Source organism: Homarus americanus, unplaced genomic scaffold (assembly GCF_018991925.1).
Source record: "Homarus americanus isolate GMGI-L3 unplaced genomic scaffold, GMGI_Hamer_2.0 scaffold19318, whole genome shotgun sequence".
NCBI lineage: Eukaryota > Metazoa > Arthropoda > Malacostraca > Decapoda > Nephropidae > Homarus > Homarus americanus.
Genome location: NW_024732238.1, coordinates 6,021,741 through 6,038,461, shown reverse-complemented (window position 1 = coordinate 6,038,461; position 16,721 = coordinate 6,021,741). Strand labels below are relative to the sequence as shown.

The 16,721-nt window shown below is 35.5% G+C and overlaps 1 protein-coding gene across 3 annotated transcripts; it reads left to right on the top strand.

Annotated features, from left to right (window-relative positions):
- Nucleotides 1-916: 916 nt before the first annotated feature.
- LOC121868390 (protein abrupt-like) lies at nucleotides 917-16,343 on the top strand. Of its 3 annotated transcripts, none has more exons than XM_042368975.1 (9): nucleotides 917-985; nucleotides 3,817-4,003; nucleotides 4,744-4,935; nucleotides 5,175-5,539; nucleotides 6,999-7,143; nucleotides 8,193-8,442; nucleotides 8,759-9,001; nucleotides 10,916-11,029; nucleotides 12,548-16,343. In XM_042368975.1, the coding sequence occupies exons 2-9, from the start codon at nucleotides 3,818-3,820 to the stop codon at nucleotides 12,631-12,633; spliced, it is 1,581 nt and encodes a 526-aa protein (XP_042224909.1). In that variant the 5' UTR covers nucleotides 917-985; nucleotide 3,817; the 3' UTR covers nucleotides 12,634-16,343. The 3 variants fall into 3 exon arrangements, with proteins under 3 accessions (XP_042224909.1, XP_042224908.1, XP_042224910.1); XM_042368974.1 differs by lacking the exon at nucleotides 917-985 and adding an exon at nucleotides 993-1,279; XM_042368976.1 differs by lacking the exon at nucleotides 917-985 and adding an exon at nucleotides 993-1,290.
- The last annotated feature ends 378 nt before the right edge of the window (nucleotides 16,344-16,721 follow it).

The following is a 16,721-nucleotide window of genomic DNA, read 5'->3' as shown; positions in this document are numbered from 1 at the left end:
AATAAACCCCCTTGCCCCTCCCCCCCTTCTGTGGATGCTCACGAGAGCAGAATTGTAACTTTCGGTACGGGGAACTTTTTGGTCCGCCTACACGAAGACCAGAAGTTATCTAGTGGACTGCAACTCCTGGTATGCTGTGAAATCATCCATCGTTTTGGCTACTTCTGGTCCGAGGCAAATTTTGGTCCGCTTCACCATGACCAGTCTTCAAACATCACTGTGTACTTTATATTTACAAACTAGAGTGAATATAGCAAAAAGAAAAGTACCGATTAGTGGTGTGGGTGAGGGTCTCGTGGTGAAAAGTGGAAAATGGCCATGTGGTATCTGTTTGAAAGATGTTGGCAGCAACTCAATCATGTACAGTGAGTATGAAACTATTACGACAGTTGATTTAAAAAACATTTTCATTTTGGGTACCTAAAACATATTATTTTGGTACCTAAAACATATTATTGTAAAATGCCTATATCAGTTTTCAATTAAAAGGCTTTTAAATAATTTCAACAAAGTATGAGCGTGTTGGCAGGTCTATCATGAAGTCGAGGACACTGGTCTCCTAACAGCCCTCTTATATTTGACAACTCTTCACATTTTCTGGTGGTCCAACAACGTATCGTTTCAAACAGATAAAACCCTCTTTACAAATTTCTGGGGCCACCCTCAGTCTCGCAGCTTAAGAGTGAACCCCCTCAAAATTAGTTTCCTCTTTGCGAGTTACGTTCCAGTACTGAAAAAAAGTTAATAATATATCAAGTGATTAACAAACTAAAAAACGATGTAGATTATTATAAAATAGAGGACCACGCATATATATAAGAGTCCTTTATATCGTTTATGCTGAGAGTATATTTATTTATCTTAAAGTTTTTCGTAGACTTAAGGTTCACATTATGAATTTTGGGGAACACAGGGTGGCGCGAGGTGTTTTTCCTGCTTATTTACCTTGGGGATAGGTCAGGCGAGGTCAAACACTTTGTGGCAGGTTTGTGACACCTTAATTCATATGTTTTTACCTCTTCGTGGAGTCTTCTGATACATGCGGCCTTATGTTACTACTATAAGTGAAGAGGCAGAGGCGGGAACACTCTCAACTGAGGGTAAATAAACAGCGACCATGTAAACAATTCGAGGAGCTGTGGTGGGGAGGAAGCAGTGGCTCACAACTTGCCCAGAAAAACGTTGTAATAGTGAGTTATGTGACTGTGTGTGCCTCAAGTAACTACATACACTCCTGCTGGATGGGATCTTTTACTATTCTGGCTCGAGAAATTAAGAGGTAAATGCCAGGTAAGAGAGAGATAGAAGGTATATGTGGGTGTGTGTGTGGAGACCACGGCAGTGTCGAGGCACAACACAATACTGTCTTGGTTTTGTCTACACTGCAGGATTTCAACTGCCTTAATTATTACTCATCTTAGATCCTTACAAGTGAGGTTTATGGTCAAATTGCCTCTGTAATGCTGCTAGATATTATGTAGAACCTTCATACAATTCCACAGGTTCATCACGAACATAACATTGTAGGATTACAATGACAACCAGTGTGATGATTTAACTAAGATTATACCAAGGAATCTGAGTCATAGTTTACAACAGTCTATGTTAGTATGAGTACTTTAGCAAAAAAATATATAGGAGAAAACTTGTTTCTTATATTTTCAATATCAAAGTTTTAAGGAATTACAACTTCTCTACTTCTGTTTCTCCAACTTTTTCATCATGAAGATGAAACTTAGTGGACCCAACACCTCAGTGCAATGCCATTATCAGCTGTTTATGTGAGCGCTAAAAGACTAACATCTCGAAGATCTTAATGCTTCTTTTCTGTACGCGTAAAAAACTGGCAGCTTAACTTTTCAACAGTGTTGTCTAAACTATTATAACTTGTTTCTTAAATTAATAAATACAGTGCCAAGAAATAATAAGGATTTACTGCATTATTTTTATTATTAGTTTAGTAATTTTGTCCTGGACAGTGTTTCAGACCTGAAGAGTGTCTTTCCATTCCCAGAATTGCTCACCAACAACCATCTACCATTGATGATTTATCTTGAATTCATGTCGTTATAAGTGGAGGACTATTTGAGTTGGAGGACTTTTGAGTGAATGGATTCAAAATTCTTAGTTTTAGAGCTAAGTACAGCACAGTACAGGTACTTATATTTGATGCTGTGTAGCTCAGTCAAGTGTTATAGTAACCTATTTAGGTAATTTTTCGTTTTTTGTCCATTCCCCTCTATTGCTGTGACAAATGTCTTTCTGGTGTATTTTAGTCAAACATGACCTTCATTTCCTGTGAAAATGACCCTTTTTTTTTCTAGAAAATCGACCTAACCTTACCTAACCAAGGTGGCTGGACCCCCTGCCATTTTAAACAGAAAGTACCTATTTTGATATCTGGTACCAATGAAAGCAACTTTGTTAAAACTTCATGGCTTATTTTTACGTGTTTTGTGGATGTGAGAGTACACTCGGACCAAGTTGGTCTGTTGTAAACAGACAGAACATATGACAACGCTCCGACAACGGAAGACACTATCTGACCTAACCTAATGTTTGAGGTTAAAGATGTTAAAAACTAAACATTTGCACGAGAAACATTACTCAAATATCAATTAATAATTAAAAATATAACATATTTAAGTTAAGTGGGAAACACTAGAAGAGGAATGGGTGAAAGATGAACATTAACCCTTATTTTATCCAGCAAAATTGGCACTTATACCACAAAAATTTTATCATGCATGTAGGAAAAAGTCTCATATCCTGTATTGGTGTATAAATTTGTTTATTTAAAGATTTGTGTGTTGTAGCTTAGATTCACTGTAGTGTTTTTTAATTAAAAGGTAAATTGCTGAAACCTCTTTTTTTAAGGTCAATATATTAATGTTATTGAAGGAATACACAGAATTTATTTACAACTGCTTTGAAATTGCAAAATAAAGACAAACATTAAATCTTTGTTTAAATGGGAAACATCAAGCTGAAATGGAATAACTTATTAAGGTAAGTCAGGTGAGGTCATTGAGAAGACAGTTTGTCTAAGCAAAATTTTTTGACTAGGGTTCAGGTGTGAGGTCACAATGAGTTTTGCTACTCCTCGGAAAGTTGTTCCTATGCCCAGAATGGAGGAAATTTTTCCTGAAATTTCTTGGAATGTCCCCTCCCCCCCCCAAAAAAGAAATAAAATAAAAATAAAAAATAAAAAGATCCGGCTATTGGAAAGTTCTAGGGATTGAAGATTCCAGCTATCGGAGAGATTACTTACTTAATTTATCTAAAAATTCTCTTAATGTTACAATTCCATGATTTGTCTCTTAATTATTGGGTCTTATACACATACAGTACTATTTGCTGTGTTTCAGTTACATGTTCACAGTTTGTTTGTTTTTGTATTTTACTTAATTTTTTTGATAACTAATGTGATACAGGTTGTACCTCTCTAGTCCGGCAACCTTGGGACCTGACCGGTGCCGGACAATGGAAATTTCCACCATGGAAATTCACCCTCGAAACACCCTACATAAAGCATAAAAACATAAGATAGGAAATAAATAAATAAGAAAAAGTAATACTGTTAAATTATTATTTCATTTACCTTTAATGCTACCATAATTCTGCTTTCAAAGTGAAGTGATGGTACCGTAACTCAAATTACATTTGAGTTACATCAGGGATATTGGCTATTGGGCAAACTAAAATCGTTACGGACCACAGAATGCCGGACTAGAGAGGTGCAACCTGTACTGTTTCACATGTTAACTATAAAAATGCTCCGGTAACATTGTTACAGTATTTTGTTATTGTTCATAGGATGGGGGAGCCACGGAGGTGTTGGCTGCGGTGGCATAACTATAGTGACTCGGTGACGTCAGCCTTAGAATCACTGCGCTATGATGAAGACTTCCTGGATGTGACTGTGGCTTGTGAAGGGCGAACCATCCGGGCTCATAAATTGGTGCTTTCAGCGTGCAGTGCATACTTCAGGAAGGTTCTAAAGGTACGAATAGTATGGTACAAAATGCATACATACCTGTACACTAGAGTGTTATTGGCCTTGATGCAATTGGCATGAAGAATATAAGATTTTGTATTTTTTTAATCCTCAGTGTTCTGTAGTTTTTCTTCTCCATTCAATCATTTCAATGGGAAATACAGGGTTTGGGACTGCAGTCCTAAAATGTATACCAAAAATTTCCTTAGGACACCACTTTTTGTCACAGCAACACCAATTCCATTACTTCAAATCACTTTTTAACAAATTAAAACTTACGTTGAGTTTGAACAACTGTTTCCTTGATTGCAGCTTTCATAATTACTGTTTATATGCCTTCAAGTTTTGATGTTACAGTGTACAGTTAAAGCTACTTTTAAGGGTAAATCTAGTGAGATTAATAAATAGAAGTTGGTAACTGGCCAGCTGTTGTGGTGGTGGTCATGACCAAGATGTATTGGTGTGAATCTGGTGTCTTGCTACAAAATATATCTAGGATTATACTTAGTATTTCTCAATCGCTTGGGTCGAATTATAAAAGAAGTACTGTATTGTATATGAAACACCCAGGCTTTTTTTACCCAAAACCATGGGTTGAACTGTGTATGAGATCGGTTTATACATGAGTATATACGGTAGGTGTTGCCGAGATGTGTGTTATTAAACCCATGATGTATAATGTAATGTAATTTGATAAGAAAAACTGAATAATCGCTCATTAATAAATTATGAACATTTTATTACAGGACCATCCGTGTGACCACCCTATTATTATATTAGATGGATTGGGATGGAGGGAAGTAGTGGCTCTGTTACACTTTATGTACTGTGGTGAGGTGGTGGTGGAGGAGGATCAACTTCCTAATCTCCTGAATGCTGCCTCAAACCTCAATGTCACTGGTCTCACACATGTCACTTCTGCACTAGCCAGCACCCAGGTATAGTATTCTTGTATTTCGTTCATATTCATTTTGCTGATGGGTTTTTACACAGTTTTATACTTAACCATAAAAACTTCATGACTGTCATTCCCCAAAGGTGATAGTGCCCCTGACTGTTGCTTACATGGGAATCTCAGGGGGGGGGGGAATAGAGCTGATGGAGTAGAACCACATTACCTATAGACTGTATTGTATTAGTTTGTGTCTGCTTTGCAATTAAGAAATTATGTTATTAGGTTGCTGGAGATGATGACAGTGATGAGGAGGACTTTGGGGAGGAGGAAGAAGAGGAGGATGATGATAGAGACATGAAGGTATCTGAAATCCAGAAATCCAAGAAAAAGGAAGTGGAAAGTGAGGGTGATTCTTCATATGATAGTGATGCTCCCCCAGCCAAGAGACAATGCCTTGAATTATCTGAAACACAACAAGGAAATTGCAGTAAAAGAGAAGCAGAGGAAGAATCATTATTGGAGAGCAGAGGATCTTTGTCTTCCTCGAGAAGTGTTGTTGCTTCTGTTCCAGTTACCAATTGTACATCCCAAATACAAGAAGTCCATGCAGCCACACCTGTTCCTGCCACTCCCATCAGTGACACCAGGTGAGAATATAAAGTTTTTATACATAAACAGTATACATGCTACTCTTCATTCACACAGAGAGTATAATAATTAACCTTGATTTATCTTGAAAGTACTAGGATACTTTGTTATTATAATCCATTGTTCCACAGAATTATGCTTGTGTGTTAGTACAGTACTGTATTGTCTACATTATGTGCCATCATTGAGCCAGTGTAGTCATTTCATAAATTTAATTTTTTGGAGGAGTAGTATTATTATTTTATTTCTCTAAGGTAATCAAGAGGTAAAATTGTTAATAAATTGGTGTAGCAAAGTGGACAGCAAAGTCTTGTTACATCTATAGGAGGATTTCATTATTGTTCCTCACCTACTTATCATATCTTCATTCTTTACCCTATAGCTCTTAATTCCTTTATTACTATATAAGACTTTTATTTATTTTTTACTTCTCTTTAATTCTGAAGTTGTATTTTCATGTCGTGTAATTGGAGTGGATCAACCATTTCTTCATTCGGACTTTTTATGCATTACACGAAAGTTTTTCTCATTCAGCAAGTGTATCCAAATATTTTTCATTCAAGTTTTACCATTGTCACACTTGTCTATCATTGAACCAATATATTTGAATTTATATACGGTAGTATAATAGTTATTCATGAATACTCACCATCTATGCATAATATATAACTCATTATTCTTTGATCAGAATCATTAATCTGTCTTGACCCCTTTTCTCACTTTTTCCTTTTGTTTCTTTCTTCTAACAGAACTTAAGTTTTTTCCTTAAATTTTATTAAAAAATCTTTGTCTGCTGTATTTTTTAAAAAGTGTTTCTATTTCTGAATTTTAATGTCCCTATCACCCTCTGACATTTTGTAGTAAATGCTTCATATATATGTGGCCATCTAATCCTTGTGTCAATTCATTTACTCTCAAACTAAGATTATTCTGGAAGACTGTACATCACAGTTAATTTAAGTTTTTACCAGTACTGTGCAGTACAGTACAAGAAAAACCTTGCAATGTGTTTAGATTATTTAATTGTTTATTATGTGCCTGTTAGCTGATGATATCTGAAACATTTCAGTATGTTACAGCTTATGAGAAAACATCACTGGTTTGTGAGTCAGATATGGGTGCAGATGGAAAAGTCCGGATCTGAAACAATGTTTTTTCACAAATTCAAATTAGTTGTCTTATTTTTTTATACTAAAACTTCTTTTGAAAGGAAATAAGCACCCTTGGAATACTTAGGTCTGGCTGTGGCCAAACCGAGGACAAGTTTATGAAGTGGTTGCAAGCAGTGTCAAAACTAACATGATCTATAAATTGCCAAAAATTACTTATGTACAAAACATGAAAAGGTCTTGTCATAGACAACTGAGTGGACCAATAAAATGTCACATACGTAAATTCCATAATGTGCTTTACAATTTTTTGGTTTGTACTATAATATCAACTTTTTCTGCTCTGCAGCAGTGACAAAGAAAATGAAAAGAGACCAATAAACCAAATGGAGAAGAATGATAAAGAAGTCAGAGGCACTGGGATGATACTGGTGAATGGCGACTGTTACATTAAAGATGAAATGGAGGACTTTGAGGAGATGGAATGCATGGTGGTAAGTATATTATTATTTTAATATATTGAGAACCATATTGTAATTTTGTGTTCGAGATTTTCCATTTTATCTCGTGTTTCTTTAATTTTTTGACTTTTCCATGTGTGTACAGTATGTGAAAATTTTCAAAGCTTGGCCTGTGAATTGTATTTATTGCTATGTTTGTTGACTGATAAACACTATGAGCTACCCCCTACAAATTTTCTGGGTAGATTCCTGAAGTCAGCCATGAAATCGTATTGGTTTCGTCCAAAATTCCTTCAGAAATATAATTTATTTGGTCCTCCTTTCCCTCCAATCAGAATATCCAAGTTCTTAATGGTGGATCACTTTCAGGTTTTCTTACATGATGCTCTCTGCCAGGTGCCCCCTCCCCCCTGTAAAAAAATGGCAGCTAGGGTCTTTTCTGATGATCATACATTCCTCCCCTTCGTGCCTGTCAGGTTCCAGAGTGGAAAATTGAGGATAAAAGTTACCCTCTAGGGGCAAGAGGTCTATTAGAGCTTGTTTTCATCTTGTTTGCCAGTACACACTTGTTGGCATCTTATCAAATTCCAAGAGCAACTTGACAATTTGCATCTCGCCCCGGATGATAAAAAAAGAAACAAAACTTATATTTTTTAGTTCTTTTTTGCCTTTTTGAGCTAACTCTGCCCCCCCCCCCAATATTGTGACATATTTGTGGATAGTTAATAGGTTGCAGCAGATGGCTACAGAGTGTAGCTTCACTTGTCAACCCAACTGCAGATTGGGTACCTGACTCTAGAGTTGTGAAAGTGACAGGCAGTAGAGTGTAGTGCTGGCTGTACAGAAGATTGTATTAGAATGTACTAAAAACAAGGGTAAACAATTATATACTAAACACAAGGATGGGTGTATTGTATTATACCAAAGACAAGGGTGAGTGGTAATATATTAAACACCAGGATGAATTTATAATGATATACTAAACACAAGTGTGTATTGAAATATATTAAACACATCTATACAGGTTATGAGGATATACGCAACATTAGGGTGTACAGTATGGTAATATACTTATTTTACAGGAGGCTGTGGCTGCTGATTCCAGTCGGCCTGAAAATGGTGACTCAGATTCTCTTAAAGCTTCTTTATCAATATCATTGACCAAACCAGGAGAGAGTATCATGCCTGTAAATCTTTTGGAGAACAGCACAGCATCAGGAGTAACATCTTCCTTGGGAGCAGTGAACTATGCTGCTTTTTTCACACCTGGAAGCATGCTTCCTACTAGTAGTAGTGGCAAGCCCAACACAACAATACTGCTGTCCCCTTCAGGTATTATGTTCTTCTATATTCAATTTATTTTATCCAGTTCTACAGCAGGATGGAACCAAGCATATATTTTTCCCAGCTTTACATTATCTCCATGCATTCCTGTTTCGTGACCCCCCATCTCACCTACGTACATATAAGGTACCAAACTCACATTACAGTTTCATTAGCAGGCAGTTAAAAATTTAATGTAAAAAATAGCACACTGTTTATTACTAAAAACTTACTACGTGTAGTTAAAATCTATTAAAGGGTTGTTGTGGAGAGATATATCTTGTGTTGGTTCTCTAGTATGTATTATTTTATTCTCACCTCACAGGGATGTGCAGTACAGCAGTTAATGAAGGAACTATAAACATGGAAAAAATGGTGCAACTTCTTCCATCTCTGCCAACCACGGGCACATTACCAACCACAATTACGCCACTAACAGGTGGTGTAACTCCCACCACTGCAACAGGCATAACACTCAGTACAACAACTAGCCTTGTCAACTCTTACTCCAGTCAGCCATACATCCGTCCATCACTTGTGTCTGTCAAGGAGGTGCAGGCCACACTGGGTAAGTTGTTTCCATTCATTGATTGAAAACGATTTATTGTTATCCAGAACTAAGATACTAGTGAGGGTTAGGTAGAGGTAGCTTATTGGTTTGTACTCTTGGCTGTCTGTTCAGCACACTTGGGTTTGCAGTTCATGTAACCATCAGATACAGTAGCTATCTTTATTAAGAGTTTTAGGTTTGTATAGAATTATGTGCAATTTTTTTCCACTAGGTGTGAAATCTTTCAATGCCATGATTACTTTAACAAGTTAAGTCTGCTAGTTTTTGTAATAAATTTTGCTTTATTTTTTTTTTTTTGGTTGAAACATGGTAATACTGTTGCAATTTTTCTTTTCTTGTCATAACACAATGTGGTCAGAATCATTCTCATACAGACTCTTCATTCATTTACTGTCATTTGTTCATTCTTATTGTTATTAGATATGTTTTTTTTACTTAGGTATTCCCCTTCCACATCATTGTTCTATGTATCTGTCTGGTTCACACAAGTCAGTGCCACCCATCAAAAACACACCCAGCCTCCAAAACAACTTAATGCCTTGCTCCTGCTCATAGACACACATCACTGTTTATGATTCTTCATGGTCTGTCTTGCTTCCTCCTGCCATCTACCTTTAAATTATACATTTTTTTTACCATTCTTTCACTTCATATTTTCTTGGTATATTAATACTTTCAGAGCAAACCCCAATAAGCTGTTTGCCAAATATTTCACTTTCATTTCTCTTTATTTTTGTATTTCTTATTTTCTAAATTCTATTCACCCCATAAAAACCTCTCAAGTAATGTGTACAGTGGCATAGCGATTGTGGGTGGGGGTGAGCGGGGCGACTGCCCTGAGCGGCATCCTCTTGGGGGGGGGGAATTGCTTCCACGATATAAAATTAGCTGACCCATTTTTAATTTTTGACGAGGAGTTGTTGGCAACTACTGAAAATAATCAGATATAGATGTAAAAATAATAATATTAATAATTAAGAAGTAATTCTATGCCTAGTAATAGGGGGCCAGGCTGTTTGTTGCCAGTCATTGACGTACTGTGAACGGTGCTGTACACATTCACTTCTAGGTTTGTTGTTTGCCATGCGTCCACACAGATCAGTGCTCTGTGTTCACCACTCAAAGATCCCAGTGTTTGTGTTTTGCAATAGGTAAGTAAGTTCTATGCATAATGCTCATCATGATCTACTTGCAGGAGGTAATGTTTCATAATATTCTTGTAAATTAATCAATGGATAAAAGAATGTTTTTTGATGAGAGTAATGTTCACAAGATAGAGGGATTAGTATTTCATAGCTCAGAGTGCAAAAAATCAAGGGTAAAATTGCTGCATCATTTAAGTTTGTGTTATAACAGTGGGAGAGAGACTTAGAGTGAAAGGAAATGAGCCAATTACAATTTCCTTTGGGTCCTTGATTAGCCAATTATGCAACACCACATACTCCATGGACACAGAAGACCATGAAGCTATAAAAATATTTATGTTATCAGAGTGGCTGACTGCATATTTTGTAAGTACGTACTGTAACTAGAAATGAGGGGATCATCTGGGGAAGAAACCTTATGGTTCTCAAATTCAGTGCATTGGAAACTTCCAATACATGTAATGGGATGTCCAATTTAGTGAGCATTTACAACATTAATTGGCATCTTAAAACCAGCTGATTTTTTCTAAATTATATCAGATTACTCGAATTGTTGCTCACATGCAACCTTAAAGATTAAGGATTGTCACATCGTACTGTACAGTATTTTTTGTATATCTTTCTGATTGGGGAAATATTGTATACCATTTCATATCTATAATTAATTACTTGTTCAGTCAGGTGATACATTCTTCTTGAGATATAATAAGTTTAATTTAAGTCAACTTTCACAAATGTAAAATAAAGTCTTTATTTTCACCAACAGAACAGTATCAGCGGAAACTAGCATTCCATGAACCTCGACCGTGTCCTACATGCAAAAGAATGTACCGGGATGCTGCGACACTTCGTACACACATGGCTATAATGCATCAAGAGGGTAAGAAGTTGGTATAGTATTATGTAGGTTGTAGCAGTTAACCCTTTCACTGCTGGACGAGAGACAACTCAGAGCGGCTGAGATTCCACACTCCACGCTAACTCTAGTGTGAGGAGAAATGTTTATTCCCTTATGTTTTTTAGCTTATGGTAAGTATTTTTTTTTACATTCTATATGTAAGAGGCGTGTGCATATAACTGAGTAAAAAAATGAAATAAAATTATTTATACCCAAAATTAGGAGTTGAAAAATATTGTATAAAAATACATGTTAGGTTTGCTTACAAATACAGTATGACATCATTATCTATGCAAGGGATTCAATGTTCAAAATTGGGTTTTCAACTTGACTGGTATTGACACTTTCAAGATGAATGTGATGAAATTTATGAGTGGTAATAGGTGAAGTAGAAGCATCAATACAATTTGTTCATTAACTTTTTCCAGGTGACCAAGAAGTTAACAACATTACACTTCATGGAATAACTTATAAAGTCAAAATGATAAGCTTAGTTTCTTCTCTAAGCCAATTGACGTGCACCTTCTTATGTATAATATTTATCTTCTCAGTCATATCAACCCATACACATTTTGTAATATGAATAATTGCCTTACCACAATTTTTTACAGTAAGGGAGAGAAAGTGTGGTACAGTATTTTGCTCCCTTTGGGGATGCTTGTGAGCACAGCACTTAAAGCTTTTGGGTACCTCCTTCTTGCCTTTTCTGCCGGGTTTGATATATAGTACAGATTGTGCAATCTTGACATAGGTTATAAATCACACTTTGTTGCCAAGTCAAGATTGATTAATTAATTTTGGGTGCTTCATGTAGCTGGAGTTAAGGTGGTTGACCAGGGTTGAAGGTATTACAACCCATATCAATAAATTAGGAGGTTGGAGCATCTTATGTTATGTACACAACAGAGCTATCAAACTTTCTCCCCTCTTCGGTACTCTCTTACCAGAGAGATATGTTTCATGACGTTTATATGAAGGAGAAGTTAGTCATATTATTTAAATTCTAGTCACAAGTTAGGACTCTGGGGTCTGGGATTAGTACTTCATGAATTGCTGGCTACAGTGTTGTTCAGCCCAGATTCATTTATACAGTGGGATTTCATGCTCAGTCCTCCAGAAGTCTGGTATTGCTATTGCTTGTCGGATTTAGTTTGAAATTTTGCTTCCAAGAAGTTTTGATATTTTAAACTGATCCCCGGATAAGTCTTATGTGCATGTCTGGCTTTTTAACTTTTCCTACAAGTATATAATTTAGTCATATTTGGTCACTGACCAAGTGTGGCACCTCAAACAACTTGAAATATTTCAGTCACTGGGGTATTGAAAAGGTAATAATGTTTTTAAAACATTATTACTATACAGTATTGGTAAGTCATACGTACTGTAAATTTCAAGGGTTATGCTAGAGTCAGTGTATACCACCATTGAGTAACTATTGATATCGTGATGACAATTTGGTCATTTTAGTTTTATGTGAATATTACTTTTTTTTGTTTCCAGGTAAAGAGCCTTTTGCTTGTACATGTGGGGCTCTATTTCGTACCAAGTATGATATGTACCAACATAAGAAAAATGGTCATCGCTAAACTCTGTAATAGATGTACAAGACCAAAGAAACAGCTTCATGAAGAGGAAAGGTAGCATCAACAGGCAGAAACATTTATACTATCACATCAGAATAATGTTTTTTATCCACCAAAGATGATAATGAAGACTTAAGTTACCAACTACAATTTGGCACAAAACTAGGATATTTAAGAAGCTTTGTTGTACAACTTTGTGTTTAGCTCAAGTATATGACTAAGGGATTGGCACAACATTGGTTGTAATTTGATTGATAAAGATTTTCTTTTCAATGGCATATGTGTTAAGGAAGTGTGGTAGTTGGTATAACTCATGTTGGGATAAGTGACACTTGGCTAAGAGCTTTGATGATGGCTTGTCTCTCTACCTATCTGTCACACTGTTCCTGTGTTGTTTTTATGATGCTCCAGTTGCATTTAACTCACTCACACGAGAATTAGATCTTGCTCAAGTTATCCAAAACCAAGTGTGCCCATTGCACTGTTCAGTGTGTGAATCTGTGAAACTTTTGTGACCTTGATCTGTGTTTATGTGAAACTTTTTTACCTGTGAACTTTGCTTCTGCCATTAATGGTACTGAACATTTCCACAACATTTGAATAATGATGCTGTTATTTAGCAGTTTTATAAACTCCTCAATACCGTTGATGTCTGGTGCTGTATCTGAAACTTTCCCAGTGTATTAAATTGTTTGAATTAAGAAGTTAAGTTGAAGGATAGTTGTTGCATATGTGTGTGTGTGTGTGTGCGTGCATGCGTGCGAGTGTGTGTGTGAGAAAGTAAGGGAAAATTCTGTCACTTTGAAATGTATATATTTTTAAGATATATTCATACATTACCATACTTTGCTTTAACTTGAATACAGTGAAGACAGTATGCAGTGTATACAAGAATATTTTGTATCTTGCACAAGATACCAGTAATGAGATACCATAAGTACCAGTGAGAGATAAACAAAATTATGCTTATTACATGCATGATTCAGCCTTCAGTGCAGACATTCATATCTGCCAGCCTTAAAATGAGCTTAACTACTAACCTATTTATAATATTTATTTAGATTTTTTATGATCAAAATGATGTAAATGGTATTTAAGTACCAGTAACCCTTGATCTTAAGTGTTTTGAGAAATTATGTTATGCAGACACTTATTATAGTGCTGTCATAAGGATTATGTGGTAAAATTTTGAGTACAACAGCATTGGACCCCTTTACAGTGATGTCACATAATTTGCCTTGTGAAAACCCCTCCACCATCATGGTAACATCTGTAATAATAATAGTTTTCTTGAGACATTTTACATTGTGGCTGCAAGATAAAGAGGGAAAAATATATGTGATTGACTTTACTTGTGCTGTTATCAACAGTCATGCCTATGGGACCCACTTTCACTTTTTCAAGTTAACATCCATAGTTTCATTAATTTCCAGCATCTCTTAAGAGACCAGGGTGAATGTATTTGTCATTTTTTTCTACGATTTTGCTCGAGTGGAAATGTACTTAGAATATGTCTTCCACCACTTTACTCAAATAGTACAGTGGTAGTCCATTTACCATAAATGAAATGACTACTACAATTAGTGGTTACAAGAATGAAAAAAAAAATCATAGTAAAGTGACATACTTTCATGACATTAGACATAAGCTGGTTGCATCACATACATTACAAATGTCCTTCACTAAACTGGATGTGTATGTGCCTTCAGACTTCAAAGAATCCATGTTCTTCCATACAGATGCACTTTGTTTTAGTTGAAAAACCAAGGCCATGTAGTATGTCTGCTGACCAGTCATTCCATGACATTTCCTAAGAATCTGTTGGTCAGTTCAAATAGTTTGTCAGAAATATTAATTTTCACATTTAGTTACAGTTTGTCCACAAGTTTCTGTTATATCTTCATCATCATTGGACAGTTATGTTTCACTCAATATTGTATACATCACATTGTTTGGTCCTTTGTTTATCTTGTACCCTCAATTATGGTCTCTTGCAGAAAATGATCATGGGAAAAGTGTCATCAAGTAAACAGGTCTGTTGGTTAAACATGTTGCCATTGAAATTAATGTTAATTTTTTGTTTTATCTTCACTATTCATTTTGATTAGAAAAGACGTCTTTATTTGAAATCATTCTGTAAACTTGGATCTTCTCAAGTAGTATTTTATATTTACTGTACTTGAATTTTTTGATATATTATGATATACATTACAGTATTGTAAAAGTGAAGTTCATAATATTTTGCTTCTGTTAAAAGAAGTTACATATATCTGTCATTTTAACAAATGTGAAGGACAAACAAAATTTTGTTTGTGCCAGTGTAGTGATATGGGTGGCATTTTAACTTGTTACCAGTCAAACCAGATATTGTGACTATTGGGAAGACAAGGTTGTGTTATGATAATGTTTAGGTTGAGGGAGTTACCACCAAATAGTTTTAGTTTTGCACATTTTTTCATTTAAGATTTTTGTTATCTTGTTACCAAATAATGGTATGAATAGGTTTCTATATTTCTGTTTACTTTAGTTTTAAGAGATTTTTATGAAACAATTAAACAGTTTACTTGTAAAACCAAATACACAAGACAAATCTAGTGACACAAGTGAATGAGGTGTTAATCATTTTTTTTTTTTACATTTTCCAGATTATTACACATTTTGCATGTGTTGTGGTAGTCATGATTTTGAGTACAGTACATGGTTATTGTTGAGAAATATTGTCAAAATTCATCAACAATATTTGAACTTTAGTAATATAGTACAAGACTTCCATGGCATTGCAGACTGAGGTTTATACCAGTCGTGAGTTAATTAGTGTGTATAGATTTACACTTAAGTTGATTACTTGATAACTTGCTGTATGTGTTTCTACACTGCTGTCTGATACACACACTTCTTCACCCATTAGTCTTATGTGAAAATTCTTTGTGTTTCCTTATACAATGGAGTCTCAATAATTCGTGGGTTTGGTACCAGAAGATATTATATATTATCAAATTTCGAATTATAGTTTAATTTATATAAATGGAAATAATTAGTTGGATTACAGAGGCCAAAAAATACACCTAAAATATTTCAAAACTGCTTTTAAAAACACTGAATATATGTAATATATAAAAAATACAGTAACACATAGATATTGTACCAAAAGTAATTTTATATTACACAAACAGCTCCTTCCCTTCTCATAATCATCCTCTTGATGACACCATTACACCAACATGGTGCTGGGGCTGGCTGGTTGGTCAGCTGTTTGCCTATGATGTAAACAAACCATTATGGTGAAATTGCATACAGGTACTTTTATTGTAAAGGGGTCGTGGCTTGGGGAATTTCCATTGGGTCCAGCCATCCACCTGCCCTACCTTCTTCACACAGAATCTATTCCCACTTAATTTCTTCTTATTTTATATTTTTATACATTTTAAAGTAACAATGAGGTGATATTTTCACAACTTTTATGGTGCTCGGCCGGGAATTATGTTTTTTTGCAGAGAAATTTATAAACAGAGGTAGTAATGTAGAGGTACAGTTGTATTTTGAGAATTATTGAGACTCCACTGTAGCATTAACAATTACAGCTCTTCCCCGACTTATGAAGGGGGTTAGGGACCCAATTCCAGGTTGTAAGTCGAAATGGTCGTAAGTCGAAAATGCTTAAATAATACATAGAAAATCGAAAATGGGTGTCTGTTTTTCTTCTCAGCACCACAAAACTCACTCTTTTAAGCTTGCCAGCCATTTTAAAGTGAATTACAAACGAAAATTTTGTCTGTACTGAAGTTGGGACTCGAAAATACGTAATTTGACAAAATTTTGGTACGACTGAGGCAGGTCGTAAGTCGGGGAGGAGCTGTACAAGCAGTGTAATGCTAAATTTCTCTTTTTATTTTTTTTATACGAGGTACAGAAATCCAAATGTTATACCCCAGGTGTCATAGTCAGGATCATTGTCGTCATCATTGTCATTAGCACATGTTAACCCTTTAAGTTTTTGTGGTGTTATATTTTGGTAATCCTTTACCCTATTTATTTTATATTGGAAATATAGCATTATTACATACTGCAGGTGAGTAACACTCTTCAGAAAA